Source organism: Ostrea edulis, chromosome 7 (assembly GCF_947568905.1).
Source record: "Ostrea edulis chromosome 7, xbOstEdul1.1, whole genome shotgun sequence".
NCBI classification, from domain to species: Eukaryota; Metazoa; Mollusca; class Bivalvia; order Ostreida; family Ostreidae; genus Ostrea; species Ostrea edulis.
In genome coordinates, this window is record NC_079170.1 from 85,837,333 (window position 1) to 85,854,737 (window position 17,405).

The following is a 17,405-nucleotide window of genomic DNA, read 5'->3' on the forward strand; positions in this document are numbered from 1 at the left end:
TTGTTTTCAATTATTTTCTGGTTTTTACGTCCGTCTCTCTGTCTTTAGCAGGATTATTCTAAAACTCATGTGTTGAATTTTTATCAGCATAGTACAGTAAATACATTTGATCTTTGAATAATGTTTGTCTTTAACACTGGTTTGGTTTCCTGATGAAAATTCAGATACCATGTGAGTTTAAACATTGAAATATCCAGTGTAGAGTGTTCAGGACTTCGAGATGACCCTATTGGGGTCTTTTAAGGTAAAAAAGGAAAGATCACATGATATGTCGAGGCAAGCTACTGACAAACAAGTTGATGGTGCAAGGGGTTTTAACAGTTTCTAAAGTCAGCATTTCACAAATTCTATGGTCGTTATAACGATCTAGTTTGCCAATACAACCTATCATTGGGTCAAATGCTGTCTGACGTGTTTCATACCGATTGTTAAGCCATTCTTGGCACACTAATTTTAACTACGGATGACTCCATTTACCTGATCAAGATTTAGGGCTCATTGCAGGATGCTTACTCCTCTTAGGCACTTGATCCCTCTTCTGGTGTGTCCAGTGGTCTGTGTTTGCCCAACTCTCTATTCGTTTTGCTTATAGGAGTTATAAGATTGATCACTGTTCATTATATTCACATTTTATGAGACAGATTTTGGATGACATGTCAGAGTATCTCCTATACTTCTGAGCTTCAAAAGAAAAGTTTCTATCACAAAATGGTAGCCGCAATTGTTCTTGAGGTCAAAGGTAAAGGTCGCTAGAAAGAGAACGTCTTTAGGGGATTTCTCCAATACTATTTCAAAATTATCTGAGTCACAGCAAGTGTAGACTGTGATTGAAAATATGGAGATTTTGAAATGATGGGCAAGTAAAAATTTAACAGTACAATGGGATGAACACACTAGTCACATTTTAATGATTGAGCTGAAATTGTCCTTTCAATAAGAATTTGTCCTACTGCTTTATTTTGTGGGGTTGTTTTTTCACATAAATACGTTCACTTTCAGGAGGAGATGACAAATGCACTAGCCACAATGCGAGTTGACTACGAACAGTGTCAGATCAAGAACTTAGAGGACTCGGATAATCCAATACTGAAAAAACGCAGGCAGCAACGACAAGAAGGGGACCAGCCAATGGAATTCAAATCATAGAACAGCAGCATAGAACTACAACTCAGTTGATTGGTTAATCAAGTCTTATCATGTGACAATAAATAGACCTACATGTAGGAGACATTCCATTCATGTTTACTCACTGTTTATCTGAATCAAATGCATTTTCGTTAGAGACAAATGTTTATTTTGTTGCTAAACTTTGATATTCAAGTTGGAATTTATCCCCACCTTTTATGTAAGTTGACTAATTTTATGTACATGCAGCATTTGGTGCCTGGTGCATGCCCTTGTATTTTCAAGCTCCAAATTTTTTTAATGACAAATTTTTAAAGAAAAATATGATACAGAGAAATTTGATGCAAAATACATTGTGGTACATGTTTATCTCATTTAAACTGGTACTCCATTTAAACTGGTACTCGATTTCAAACAATCAATCGATGAAAGGTGCATGTACTTTTATTACACTCGGTTAGTTTGCTGTATCTTTTCATTATTGAAGTGGAGAAATACTTTTTGTACTTGTAGGATTTTGCTTTCCTACAAAAACTTTAGACATTGTGTAATTCAGTGTGTTTTCAGTAGTTGCAAGCAACTCTTAATTTCATTCTTTTCTATACAACCCCTACATTAGTTAGTGATGGCGGTTTTTTTTTTTTTTTTTATTATTTCTGTTATGTTTTATCCCATCTTGGGAAAAATATTTGCTCTGTAGTAACATGAAAGAAATATTGAACTCAGTTGTGCATGTACCATGTGTATATATATAAATTATCTATTACCATGATGAACAGTAGTCAAGTTAAAACGGTCAATGAACGTAGATAAAATTCAAATTCCTGTGGAGAGATGATTTTCCAGCAATTTCGAGTGATGGACAACCACTAGCAACACGTAATGGTCATATCAGATTTTGTCCATTGAGTGGACATTGCAGATCCTGTATATCAGATTTTGTCCATTGAGTGGACATTGCAGATCCTGTAATAGAGTGAGCATATTCATTTTTGCATAGAGGAGACATATTTTACTTTTGTTATGAATTTTTGCTGATTTTTATGTAAGCTTTTTGTTGTCCATATAAATATTGTGAAAAATTCTATATGTTAAATTTTACCCATTGTGTTGTGTTTTGTATTTCATGTTATGATTTTAAATCATTCTTTGTTGTCTCATTTCATCTTGGAAGGGGGGGTGTTATGTTAAATTTTCTGTATATGTGTTAATGAGTCCTTCATTTCTTTTCACACAGTGCCTTGTCTTGCAATGTTTCCTTTGGTTAGTCCCTGTTTACAGAATACTGTAAAGACATTTATTTTCGTGGGGCCGTTCATGGTCCCGGACAAACAGCAATGTTCATGGGGATTTTATTTTTAGGTTTAGAAAGTTTCTATTCGGTTCTCATGTTGAAAGATTTAGGAAAATTAAATCCCCACGAAAAGTTTTTATCTTGTAGTAATGGTTTATACAAATGTACTTGATTATTTTTGTCCATCTACAGAATTGTAGAATGAAAAATATTTAAATAATTATAAAGTAATGGTTAAAGTCACAGGAAAATGTCAGTTTCATGTCAAATACTCTATTCAATACAAAGAAGATAAAGACATGAGTTATGCTTTTGGAAGGAGCTGTAATTGTAATGGCTATAAGTAAAACAGACCTTATTTAGTATTTATTCTGTCTTACTTAAAACAAAAATTTGTTCTTTTCAGGGTTGAAACATTTCTTTACAAATTGCAAATCCCATGTAAGTCATGGAAAAATTAATGTTTTAGTATTAGGACATCTGAGCTATTATTCAAGATTAAAATAAAGAAACTCTGTAAAAATTACGTTGCACTTTCAATCAAAACAAACTTGTAAACTCACTGATAGTTAAGCCTGCGTAACCTAAGACCTGTGTATTCCGTTTTACTGTGAATTTCAACCGTATTTCCATTCTTTATTGTACTGCAATCACACACACTGTCTAATCTGAGACAGTATTTGTTTCCCCCCGAACGTATTGGCTTAGATATACATGTATTTCACTGTAAGTTTCTTTGTGAAGATTTATGTGCAAGTTGCTTTTTAAAGGGGACTGTAATGACAACCCATATATCAACCCTCTCAATGACTGTCACGAACAGGGGAGATAATTTATATAGTTTAGATATATTAATTTTGTTATCTGTATATCCATGCGCTTCATTTTGGTTGCTCTTTGTTCATAAATGAATATACTGTACATGTAAAGTATTGCTATTTAAACAAACTGTCCAGTGAATTTATCTAAAGACATTTGGTTCATTTTAGAGATGTCTGTACAAGTGTGTTTTAGGATTCCTTGATCCAGTTACACAGAAGTTGATCATATTTTGAACAGTCAGTTAATGATGTATAAATGTAAGAGTTCATAGCTAATTAACTGTCAGTTAGATTTAACTTTATTTATAAATAACTGGGTCCTTGATTTTCTGGGTGAATTTTATGCTCATTGCAAATACAATCTCAGTAATATAAAAAAAAAAACTATGCACAAGGATTTCAACATCAGGCATCAGTTTAAACGATTTTGATTTTTAGATAAACTCCATTCCTTACGTCAGAATATGTCTTTCCCATTTTAATGTGACATATCATGATATATTGTGTGATCGTTGAACAGAGATACCGGTATTTGGGATATAGAAAATAACGTGCATGTATATACATGCACATGTGTTTTCATGAACATGTGAAGTACATGATGTGGGTGAATAATTGATTTCAGCTGGTACTTTTTAGAACATGGTATTAAGTACATGTGTACCAATGGTAATCAGATGATACAACCCCATAGAACAAATCATATGAAGGTCATACATCGTATCCTATATACATGTAAATATCACTCATTATATGCACCCCTGTAACAATTCGGATTGCCATTTGATACATGTACATGTATGTTGTGTTTAGATTTTCATTTTTCATTCACAAATCTTTTCATTTATTTCTACGTCACACAAGACTTGATAAGTATACACCAGGGAATTGTACATTGTTTTGTATTTAGATTTAAATACGATCAAAAAATTGATACTTTTAAGTTTGTGGTTTAAACTTTATTGTTATATTTTTTTCTTTACAAGGAATGAATTGTCACCTACCGTCTTTTAATAGTAAAAGAGTAATTAAAAAATGTTACTGTTTAGTTAATTAAGAACTTTACAGCTGGTGAAAATAAAACAACATAATTGTTAGTTTTAATCTTTGAAAAAGAGACCAAAAAAATAATAAATTGATGACTCTCTGCTTCTTTTTTTTCTTTCTTTCAAACATTGGAAGCACTACACTATAGTGTGTACAGGTCTGCTACACGACACTGTAGTACTCTTTATACTGCTTCAGACAAATTTGTAGGTAATTGATTGGATAAAAGCTAATCACATGTAGCCCTGAAATTTTGTATATTAGGTCTCCATACGAAGGGTGTATTAGTTTGACAACTGTGACATCCCTAACAAATCACATGATGCCCCAAAATTTCAATACTGTCTCCGTGCAAGGGAATATTGATCTGACAGATAGTTTTCAATGTATGTCAACCTTCAGTTTCGACATGCACGATTTGTATATTTAATGTCATTGTTCATGTCTTTGATTGATGTTTTGATATAAATTTGTAATTGTACGATTTTCAATAGGATGCATACCAGTATATAAAAATTCAATTTAATAATTGAATAATAATTATCAGATATGTTACTGAAATCTTAACAAATTTTCTAAAGGTCTTCTGCGGAATAAATTCGTTACACAGTCAGTTTAAGACATAATACGGAGTCATCCAGGGTGTGAAATGGAAATCTGTATTGGAGCTTGGGTTCACTCTTTCGCTCACTATCCGAGTTTATCGTTTGTGTTCAATTCGTCGGGTTCGACGTTGTTTGGCTGCCCATATGCTAAGTCTCCAGTGATCACGATCGTGGGGATTGACTGTGTCCATTTGCTACCACTTATGGTCTTGCCTGATGGTTTATTTCCACGTCTTTTAAGGACGTTCGGCTTTCTTTCTGCTTTTCAGTCTTAGGTCTCTGCAAGTGCTGATAGACCCCTTGCTTTTTTCAACATGCGCAAACCAGCGAAGACGGTTTGCCCTTATTAGTACATCAAGTTTTGGGATGGCCAATTTCTCAAGAAGGGTGTCTGACCTAATGTTCTGGATCTGGTCTGGCTTTACATCACCTCACCCAATACGGATTTCCATTTCACACCCTGGATGACTCCGTATTATGTCTTAAACTGACTGTGTAACTAATAATGTACTTAAAGAAGCCCGATACACTAATTAATTAAATGAAAATTATGTTTACTTACCCAAACAGAAACTGTTATTGTTCATACTGGACACAAAGGTAGTGTATGGCTAAAATATGTCTTAATTTTGTCAGTTATTTGAGCAAGATCAAAGTGCAAAAGGTAAATAAGATTGTCAAAAAAATATCTTGTAAAAAAACAAAAAAGAATGCTTCTTTTAACTTCGTTTTCATGTTGTTCAAAGTACCCTGAGGGTACCCGGTATGTCGCATTCTAGCTCAAGGTCATTTGGATTTGCAAGGCCACTGGAAGAAAAATTAGAAATTCTTTACCATGCCAAATTGAATTAAAAACTTGTAGTCGATTCAATCAGGAACATGTTGAATGCTTGCGACACGAGTACTGGAGCAATTTGTGCATTTACACAAAACCTTGAATTACTAGTATTATAATAAATTGATGTATTGCAGAGTGCAGGTATGGGTATATGTGTGGCTCAATATGTTGATGAAATATAACCCTCCTGATAATTCTTTTAAATTTGATATGTACATGGTGCTGATATCATTCATATTTGGTTAAGACACCTTGTCTTCCTGCAGCTCTGGGGTCCAAAAATTGAGATGGACCAGTGTTGTGCAGATAATTGTGTTCTGAGATGGACCAGTGTTGTGCAGATAATTGTGTTCTCCTACAGAACAAGTGTGTGGAAGAGAAATGACGAGATTTAAATAATATCAGAAACATTTTATTAGCACATTGTAGTGTAATTTATATTTCTATATCATAAGCTGCATAATCCATTCACGAATGCCAATGTACATGTTTGGTGCAATCAAAATTTAGAGATCTTTCCAACATGGCACAATCTTTTGAATTTGAAACTACATAAATTTGTCTAGTTGTTATGGTCATATATTAGCAGTGTCCTCGAGACTGAATAAGCAGTATGTGAAATATGTATACATGACATTTAAAAAGTTGCTAGCTCTGCATCCAATCGGAACTCCTCGAATGTCTCGCGCACTCGACATAGATCTCGGATGTAATACGATGGCATCCATGAGCGAATTTGATGCATTGCTGTGACGTCACAATTGACAATGCATCAAATTCGCTCATGGATGCCATCGTATTACATCCGAGATCTATGTCGAGTGCGCGAGACATTCGAGGAGTTCCGATTGGCTCTGCATCTATATTTGAAATGCTTATGAAAGAGTACAAAGAATAATGCATGAAAGTTCACAATCACACACGAGATTTCCGTTTCTTTTGATCCCACTTTCACCTGGTCCAACGAAAACTACAGGACACGCCCACTTCTACATAATGATAATGCTTCCATACTCCAAAACACTCCTTATAACTTATTAACCTATTCTATTACATACAACATGTACAAAGTACCTATAAAAACACTCGCTGCACAGTTTGAACAATATGACTGTAGAAACCATTTAAGTGTTACCATGGTTACAGACCTTATCAACACCCAGTTGTGTAATTCAAAAAAAATTTTCATTAAAATTTTGTACATGCATGTATGTTAAAAATTTTACTTCAATTGAAATATTCAAACTATGCAAAATGTTACATGGTAAATATTCCTATGGCATTTGTCATGGGATTTTTAAGGTTAGAAATAAAATGCAAGCATTTGTTACATGTACATGTCTATACAAAGCCATAATTTTTTTTCCATTAAAACCACACTGAGAGTTTTTAAGGATGATATAAATTAAGAGATTCGTAAACATTACATAAAGCAGCTTCACAAATGTCCATGTGGTGTTGACTATTTAGTTGATTATGATTTCGACGTACATCCAAGAATTTGTAATTCAAAGTGAATAAGAAATTTATTCTATATAATTATCCTATATACATATACAGTAACTGCTCTTTAAAATAACACAGTTTTCTCTTAATATATAAATAACATTTTCCTATGTCAGTGAATACTGGTACACCAATATTCAAGAAAGTGTATAACACATGAAAATCTCTTTTTTCACATCATTTGGACATTTTTTTATCACCTCAGAAACAAAACATAGAAAGCCATTAATATACAAGTCAGTGCCACGGGAACATGGAGACGTGTACCAATCACAGAGGCTGCAAAATAAAAGGAATTCATGTATTTTAAAAAGTGGCATTTACCATGTTTACAAACAAAATCAGTCAGGGGAGACAACTCTATTGATAAGATTGATTGTTTTGCGTCCCGCCACCAGCTGTAGGTGAAGCACCACAAATTTAAACCTAAGCTTAGCGCTCAGGACCGTAGCAGTGAGGGTTCTTTAACATGCAAATGCCTGCCACGACACGGGACCTTCGTTTTTGAAGTCATCTTCGAAAGACTCATGATTCTCACTTTTAAATGTCAATCGTTTGGCAAAGGAGCAATCACTACCTATTTTAACGTTTTAGGTATGGCACGAGCAGGACTCGAACTCACGACTTCCCGGTCAACAAAGCGAACACTCTACCACTGAGGTACCGTGACCGGTCTCTATTGATAAGAAACAGTACTAAGGAACATAAAGATGGATGGCTGGATGAAATCGTGGTAAATGTATAGAATTTGCCCCTCATACATAAAATCAATAATACAAATGAAAATTATCAAAGTCTTATCTTTTACCATTACAAAGTTCTAGGTGATGTTACAGACAGACAGACAATGGATGAATAATCCCAAAGAGTTAATATGTTTTATAAGCAAAACTTCAGCATATAGTTACTCTATTTCAGACTTTACAATATCCACTCTCACCTGATCAGTGCAAAATCATTCTAGGATTATTAAAATTTGATCCAAATTTATAGTGTGAGTTTGGAGTGAACCTAACATATCATATCAATGTACACTTGATGAACATCATTAAATATATGACAAACATTTTAAAAACTAAACATTAAAGGATTTACTAGTATGAGAACCAAATCATAATTTACTGTTTAATACAACAGCTTTTTCAATATTTGTTAATAAATATTTTCTAAAGAAAGCTCTTCATAAAAACATAGTATATAATTATCATAAAGGAAAATAAGGGTCCTCAGACAAACTCTTCAATTATTTTTCTTAACTTTGAACTAGGGATCTAATTGCAGTTAGCATTGCAGTGTTTCTGCCAGGTTGGATGGTGTGAATAAGCAATATCATAAATTTAAGATTATCATTTATACAAAATGCAAGAAACTACTCTATCATATACATTGATTATCATAAATACTAATAATACTGCACTGCAATTAAAATGAAATAGTAATATCCTCTGACAGACATGGAACTTTGATTACCTTTATAAAACACACCCAAAAACCCTTTTTTCTCTGACAAAAACCACTGCTTCAGCCTCGGAACTCTTCTCATGTACGCACAAGTGCACACCACTAATAAACTGAACACGATGATTCCCTCAAAAGAATATGCTGAGGAAAAAAAAAGAAAATCAGTTGACATGTTTATATCTTTCAAGGTTTGTAAAACAACAGAAGATTTTTGTGATCTCTATACTTTTCAGGTGATTGGAAAATTTAGAGGTAGATTTGTTCTGGAAGAGGTGTCAGTCCAAATATCCAGCCTCAACAAATCTCGCTGAGATTAGATTTGTAAAGGGGTGCACCTTGCAATTGCCTCCCCCCCCCTTCAAACATTTTGGGGCAATCAAATAAGTAAATCTTGTGCATAATTCAAAACACCAAAGAGCTCCCAGGGGTTTTATCACCTGCAGTCCGAAATATTTGACGTTTTCCTGGCCTTTCCTATGATTTTGATATTTACCGTGCTAGGAAAACGTCAAAATTTACTTCTTGTACTTAGTAATATCGATTAAAAGAGAATTTCACTCCAAAATTCTATAACATTCTGAAGCACATAATTGTAGTAAACCGAATTTTTGCTGTCATCTGAGCGAACGAGTTGCATGACTCTAAACAAAGCTTGACAGTTTGTTAAAATCAGCCCGAGAATGCCACAATTTCCAGTTTACGTAATGGCGCCGGTTCTGACGTTTTCCTAGCATGGTAAATATCAAAATCATAAAAAAGCCAAGAAAACAAGAAAACGTCCGATATTCACATCACCTGTATCCCAACGCATAAACACAAAGTACTGTAATCTTTTACAATGGATAACGCATAAACACAAAGTACTGTAATCTTTTACAATGGATAACGCATAAACACAAAGTACTGTAATCTTTTACAATGGATAACGCATAAACACAAAGTACTGTAATCTTTTACAATGGATAACGCATAAACACAAAGTACTGTAATCTTTTACAATGGATAACGCATAAACACAAAGTACTATAATCTTTTACAATTTTTCCACAGTGTAACTTTAATAACTAAACTAAAACTATCTAATGTAATGGGTGGTTAAATTATAGATCTAATAAAATAAAGAATGAGGAATGGTTACACCATCTTCCTCCTAGCATCTTCACAAGTCATAGGTTATATATCGATTCGTCAGGTTGGGAACACTTCCCCTATAGCGAGATATTCTTGCTAAAACGCGATTATTCCTCTTTAGCCAGAAATAAACATTACCATAAACAGGTGTTTTGGCGTCTTTATTGAAAATAATGGCAAATCCCGTGCAACGCTGAATAAGTGCGACACACACTCAACATGAAGCGAATTGTCTCTACGAAATTGACAACATAGTCATGAAATTTCATATCAAAGTTGCTGCGTAAGAGAGAAGCAGTCTGAAATCCAATATACAGCGTGAGTGTTTTTGTTTTGATTAATATATTTGCAGAAGCATCACACATTTTAGCACTTTTTCTTCTTTTTACGTGAAACACGAAGAGATGTACTCCACGGGCGTTTTTCTCTGTTGTACGGGATATATTTACTCTCGATAGAGAGGGATAATCGCGTTTTAGGGAGAATATCTCGCTATAGGGGAAGTGTTCCCAACCTGTTCGTTACCTCTCACTAACATTGCGAGGTAACGAATCAATAATCCTTGACTTGTGAAGATGTGGTTACACCAGCTCCAAGAGTTTGAAAAACAGCTTTTAAAGGTCACTTCCAAGGGGAATCGTCGAAATTTCCGTATCTCAATAAAATTTCAGAAAAAGAAACTAGGCCCATCCGCGTACCCGTGAAGTTAGGGCTTCGTCTGTGACTAATTAGTCCCTGTAGATAAAATATATATAGCAGCTATTTAAACTAGAAAAACAATCTTACCGTTTGTCATTTTGTAATTTTAAAATAATCAAAGCTGAGGATGGACATCAACATAAACAAATCAACAACTTCACCGTGGCATTTTCTCAACGCGGAAATGAGAATTGTCCGCTAAATTTAAAATGAAAATGGGCAAACACAAAGGTTCCGCTTTTCAGAAGTTGAAATTCTACATGCTTTATCCCCCATGCCTCTACGGGTAGATTGTGTTTATGTTTATTTTGTCAATATAAAAACTAATGAAATATAAACTTCCTGGTTTATTTTACTCATTTCGTTTCGGCAGGATGTTCTTAATTTTGCCTATACAATCATGTTTTAAGATTTCATGATTTGTTCATCGCTTTCTCATTTGCTACTCTTACCATTCATTCCGAAAATTAAGTAATTGAGCATTGAGGGCCAATCAGAAAATAACAGAAAGTGAAGGTTGTCAACAATAGGAAGGGGTGGGGTGGGGGGAAGGGCAACCCGGCTTCCACCCCTTATTGGTTCTACGTGTCTGCATAACTATAACATACAGTAAAATATTGACCTGACGAGAATTAGGAATCATGTGTGCACCCACGGGCACTGGAAGTTAATGTAAATATATAGTATGTGCATGTATAAAAAAGAAAGGGTAGGACACTCTTTTTGAGGCAAATTCGGGTTTGGGTTATTGTGGGCGTTTTTCAAACGGCCTGACGCGATGAATCGTTCACATATACCTTACGTTCAATATATGTACGGTTTCTTTCCGTTCCAATGCCGTTCATTCGAAGAAAAAGATGTTTTTACACCTCCAAGTGCCTAAGAATTTCGCTGGACTGTCTTACTTCCGGTTTAATCGCACTGAATCGAAAGGTAAGGTTAAATTAAAGGTAGGCGGTCCCAAGTATTTGTGCCTAACAAGTGTAAGTTTCACCGTACGTAGCGTGAGATTCAATATCGGTTTTGATTTGACAACGGAGATTTGAGATTACGTTAATAAAATGTCTTGTAAAGTTTATCTTATATATACTAGATATCTACATGTATAAAAGTGATGGGATATCTTATAAAGAAAAAAATATAAGATGTCTTATAAAAGATACAAGATATCTCGTAAACTTTAGAAGATATAACCTTTATCAGATACCTTATAAATTTTATCTTTTAAACAGGAATAACCGTGTTATACTTATAATCCATCGCAGTATCAATAGGTATGGGAGGGGGAATACAGGGTGAAAAAGGCGAACTCCGATATGTAAAGAAAAGGCAGGATAGCAATATCCCAGAATTCAAATAGTGCTGAATATTGAAAAGAAAAAAAAAATGACGGGATCGAAAATGCTGCGGGAAAAGACAGGATCCGCAGTTGCCTCTATATCCCAATAAAAATTGAAAGGTTACTCCCTTAAATTCCTGTAGATACTTGTCAGTTTTAAGTGATCAGAAATTTCAGTACATGTTTCTATAGGCGATTTTGTCCGTTTAAGAACAATGCTTTTGTTTTGTTGTCTCTTTCACATTCGCAGTTTCCATATCGTTAGTTGAAAATAAATCTCTCAGAGGATATTTTCGAAATCTTGCAAAGCATTGGAAAAGATCGATGTCTGAAAAATTTCTAAATTCAAATAGTATGGGGGAAGAGGGGGTAAAAACTCGTAAGTTTCCGTCATCCGACATCGATTACACGTTAGTGGAGGAAAAAGACAACCGACTTTAAAACCACATACATTTTTAATAAACATTTAATAGTTTCATTGTACACTTTCATTTGTTTTACTTGTTAATCAATTAGTTTCAACATACTTCATATTTAGTTTTGTATTGAGGGGGGGGGGGGGGGGGGGGGGGGGAGAACTATGCGAACTCAGTTTTCTCTAACATTGAACATTTGATCTCGCCCCTAAAAGAATTTGTCAGATTAAGTAATAAGATCAATAGATATTCTACTTCGAGAAAACATTTATTTTCAACACATGACATGCTTTGATGTCTTTTACTGTTATATATACCCACATTTTCGTAAGAAATTCGGAAGTAACCATCGCTAGATACTGTTAATTGAATGAACAACGGCAAGTTCTGTGAATTCTAGCAAAAACTAAATTCCCCAAACCATCCCTCTCCTGTACATGTAACACATTATTAAAGAAATTCAGCATTTCGTTAGCATTAGAGGCGCCTTCTATAACGTCATAATAAACCACAGCTATAATTAAGGTTGATTGTTAATGTTGCGATACTGGCGTACCTTTGAACCTATATCACTGGTCCACCCCTAACTGTATGTCCATAGGAGTTTGAAATTTTATCAATAAAGTTAATAAAATGTACTTGATTGACCAAGCCATGAGATATGGCTTGGTCAATCAAGTACATTTTATTAACTTTATTGATAAAATGTCAAGCTCCTATGGTATGTCCATGATTGCGATTACCCGTTGTACGAACGTGACACTCGCTTCGTCAATATATATATATATATATATATATATATATATATATATATATATATATATATAAGTCTCTTTTTTGGAAGTAAAATACAGAAAAAACTCTAAACACTTTGTTGAAATATTTCGACCGTGTCACCGGTCTTCTTCACGAAAACAGGACTGAAGAAGACCGGTAACACAGTCGAAATATTTCAACAAAGTGTTTAGAGTTTTCTCTCTCTCTCTCTCTCTCTCTCTATATATATATATAACTGACTCGGCCTAAATTGCAATAAAATCAGTAGCAAAGAAGTTTTCAACACTTCGTTCGTGTTCAGACCACAGAGGCTCGTCACGAATTGACCCTATCTATTCTATATTTACATTTATTTGTAAATATAGAATAGACGATGTCAAATTTTAAAAAGACAAATATTTCGTGACGAGTCCCTGTGTTCAGACGAAATATGCTTCTCTTGGATTTTCTTTGCAGTTTCTTGAAAGTCATTTCCCTAAAAATTTCTCGCAGCTCTACAAATTAAAGACACCTATGGTACATTGTCAGGGGTACAAATATTTCTTCTTAATAAATTTTGTCTTTTTAATTTCATACTCGATAAACAAAAGTACATCCAGTGTGAGCTTCGTTGGCGACATTTTCGGTGCAAGAGTTCCCATGGTTGACAATTTTATAACGTGGCCTTTGCGACGCCTAGAATTTCTTGCTGATTTTACCATAAAATAAACCCTCGGCATGTAATTTTAAAATCAACGTCATTGTTTTAGTTGGTATTGGCTTTTCCTTTTCGCAGTCTCTTCCTTCGTGCTAAAAGATTATGTAATGACACGCTAGTGTAAAGACACGTGTACTCATCTAAAATTATTTTTATTCCCGCCCCTTTAAATATTGGTCCAATCGCAGTGATTGTTCTTTCCTTGATGCGTCATCATTGACAGATTTGTTTTGAAACCAACTATCCGAGACCTCGAATGAACTTGAGAAGCCGAGTCGTTCACACTTACTGTAAATTCACAGTAAACAGTATTGGTCCAAGTATCGAGCCCTGAGGAACGCCCTTGAAAACTGGTTGAAATGAACTAGAAAACTCCCCGATTTTCACATATTGATATCTTTCACTGGGATAACTTTCCATAAAACTTAAGGCTTCATTTCCAAGACCGTAGTGATTAAGTTTTAAGAGAAGCAAATCATGGGGGAGACAGTCGAAAGCCTTAGAGAGATCCATAAGAATTGCGGCTACATACTTATTCTCATCCAAGGCTCTCTTCCAGTCTTCCATGATCCTAAGTAAGGTGGACTGACATCCATACCCAGTTCTAAAAGCAGCAAGGTTCAGAAAGCTGTATATGGATGGCTCTTTCAAAGAGCTTTGAGATGGCTGGCAAAACACTGACCGGTCTATAGTTTCCCTTGTCTAGACAGTTGTTTTTCTTCTGAATAGGACAGACTTTGGCTTTCTTTAAAAATGAATCGGGGGAAACTGAATTTTCTATGGCCTTATTTATAAGACATGCTAATGGTTTAGCTATAGATGGCACGGCTATTCTTAATAGCAAGGGTGATATATCATCATCTACCCCTGTAGCTTTCTTAATATTGATTTTGTTTACATGTTCAATGATGAAAGATTCATTTACTGGTTTAAAAGATAGTGGTTGTGAGTCCTTATCTTTCATGATAGTGTCAATTTGTCTAACACTTGAATGTTTTTCATCTATTTACACATCATTTGTTCCTATATCCTTTGCCACATTAACGAAATAGTTGTTAAAAATATCACATACAGCACCTTGATCGTTGACCAAACTGTCATTTTCACATATGATAGTATTTCTGATGGTATTATTGCCCTTATTTGTCAAAAACGGGTTGATTGTAGGCCAGAAATCTTTCGACTTTGGCCCCCCTTCACATCTCTCTATAAAATATTTATTTAGAGACTGCCTTTTAACTTTTGTGACGTAGTTTCTTTGAGTTGCATATGCTAGTCTGTGCACATCACCGTTGGTTCTATAGTTGCTTTAGCTTGATTTTGACATAAAGAAAATTATCACCATTCTTCCGAAGGATACATATAATCAATAAATTTCATTTTTCAAAAACACGAGGACAAGAACTACGATTTACGCCTGCATACTTCATGGAGCGTGTTAGCGCGTCATGGAGGGTGTATTGGTGTGTACCCCAATGTATTTTCACAAATAATAAATTCCATTTTTATGTCACGTGTACCATTTTACTGGTATTTCTGTCGGAATTCCAAGCCGTTAAAACAGTCGTACAATATTTATCAAGATTCATACGCATCTTGTTCACATATTAAATGGTCTGAAGGCAAAAACATCGAAAATGTAAATATTGACAGGTGAATTGTTACATTTGAAGTAAGTCTGATGGAACATGATATCATGATTTCATAACAACATAGTAACGAGTAAATGGACCCCCCCCCCCTCCCTCTCAATCAACTGTTACATAGACATCTATCCGGAAAATAAAGATCAGATGCAGATCAGTTGTCGTTTATCCGGAAAATATCATACTTTAGTCAATTTCAGCATCTAAAACATTATTGTTCATCTAGATTATACACCATTCTATTGATTGCAATCTTGGTGGACAGCATGACTTTTTTGTCATGCTTGGACTCGTGCTGCATGATTGACTCATGTCATGTTCAGACTCCTACGCTGACTGACAAACCGTCAAGCTCGGACCTATGTGCTGTATATGTTTAGGTTCTACTGCGAATACAAAGTCCAAAAGAAAACGCAATATCATTCCTGGAAATTCCAATCAACAGTGACTGTTGTATGTATGCACAAGTTTGATACAAAGCATCATGGAGGACAGGGCTGATGAAGTAGACAATGGGAGGTGATGTTACTGAGGATGGGGCTGATGAAGTAGCCAATGGGAGGTGATGTTACTGAGGATGGGGCTGATGAAGTAGCCAATGGGAGGTGATGTTACTGAGGATGGGGCTGATGAAGTAGCCAATGGGAGGTGATGTTACTGAGGATGGGGCTGATGAAGTAGCCAGTGGGAGGTGATGTTATCTGTGTAATAAAATAAGGATGATCATGTCACACTATACACAATGAATGCTACAGAGCTCATGGTTTTGTAGATCTACATGTAGGATGTGCATGCACCTCTAATTAATCAAATGACCCAGGATGTGCATCCCTAATCAATTTAATGAACAAAAAAGAGCTATACAAACGTTTTCATTACACAAGCTCATAGTGACACACACATATCTAATGACTCATACACAAAACATGTAAGTAGACATTTTCCTTCCTGATGCATATTCACACTTCCTGGAGATGGTTCAACATTTTACTGAAACAGTAATCTGTGAACAATTCTAAAACTTACATCCTACAAAACAAATTGCCTTGTTAAGAGCATTGCATTCTCCATGTACGCATGGTTGATAGATTTAGAGACATCATACTGGAAAAATAATTAAAGATGCTGAAAAAATCTTCCAAAGTATTAGGGATAGACCACTTCTTCTTGAATTACATGTATATCCTGCCATTACTAAACCATCAGGGCTCGGAGCAATGGGTGGAAATATCCAGTTGCTTCACTACAGATATTTTCTACATTCTGTTAAAAGTCATTAAGTCACAACTGAAGTGAAAATTCCTTTATTATTCCATCATAATATTAATTAAATATTCACTCTTATTATTCACACAGAATCTCATCATAATCATCCCTGTGCATCACATGTTTTTCTGTCTCTTCAGAATAAGTACAAACATCACTGTGAATGTAAGTTCTAGCTTTTAAGCTGTCAATGCATCAGGAGCTGCAGCGTTGAGCCGTGTAAATCTATGATGTTCTTTGTACTATCCGCAGATAAGGCCCCTGTTTTATCCTTTGTCCGACTTAACACTGCGTTCTTACTATTCAGACTGTACACAGCTGAGGCCTGTAAACAAATAAACAAAAAACACAGCGTTTATAGGACAGAATATCATCTGATGTTCAAATAGACTACAATTAATGTCATAGACAAGGCTAAAAAAACCTCAGCATTTATAGGGCAGATTATCATCTGATGTTCAAATAGACTTCAACCGCCGCAGTGGCCTAGAGGTTAGAGCGTTCGCCCCGCATGTGGAGGGCCGGGGTTCGAATCCCGGCCACGACAGACCTAAGTCTTTAAAACAGGTAGTAACAGTTCCATCGCCAAATGATTGGCATCAGGTGTGAATGTCGCTGATCCTTGGAGATGACCTTAAAAACGGATGACCCGTGTCACAGTAGGTGTGACACGCTAAAGAACCCTCACTGTTCAATGGCTTTAGGCGCCGAGCATAGGCCTAAATTTGAAGCTCTTC

General features: G+C 35.2%; 3 protein-coding genes across 9 annotated transcripts in view; 2 read left to right on the forward strand and 1 right to left on the reverse strand.

Annotated features, from left to right (window-relative positions):
* Positions 1-4,389, forward strand: part of LOC125657118 (MAP kinase-activated protein kinase 2-like) — a 31,250-nt gene extending 26,861 nt beyond the window's left edge. For all 5 annotated transcript variants that reach the window (XM_048887777.2, XM_048887775.2, XM_048887776.2 and 2 more), the window contains one exon: positions 1,000-4,389. In XM_048887777.2, the coding sequence (XP_048743734.1) occupies positions 1,000-1,146 (147 nt within the window). In that variant the 3' untranslated portion in view covers positions 1,147-4,389. The remainder of the gene's footprint in view (positions 1-999) is intronic.
* The window catches only part of LOC125653998 (serine/threonine-protein phosphatase 6 regulatory ankyrin repeat subunit B-like), a 1,068,599-nt gene that overhangs the window by 629,211 nt on the left and 421,983 nt on the right, over positions 1-17,405 (forward strand). The window lies entirely within an intron of this gene.
* Positions 16,691-17,405, reverse strand: part of LOC125657106 (isoleucine--tRNA ligase, cytoplasmic-like) — a 36,721-nt gene continuing 36,006 nt past the window's right edge. For all 3 annotated transcript variants that reach the window (XM_056142812.1, XM_056142810.1, XM_056142813.1), the window contains one exon: positions 16,691-16,993. In XM_056142812.1, the coding sequence (XP_055998787.1) occupies positions 16,856-16,993 (138 nt within the window). In that variant the 3' untranslated portion in view covers positions 16,691-16,855. The remainder of the gene's footprint in view (positions 16,994-17,405) is intronic.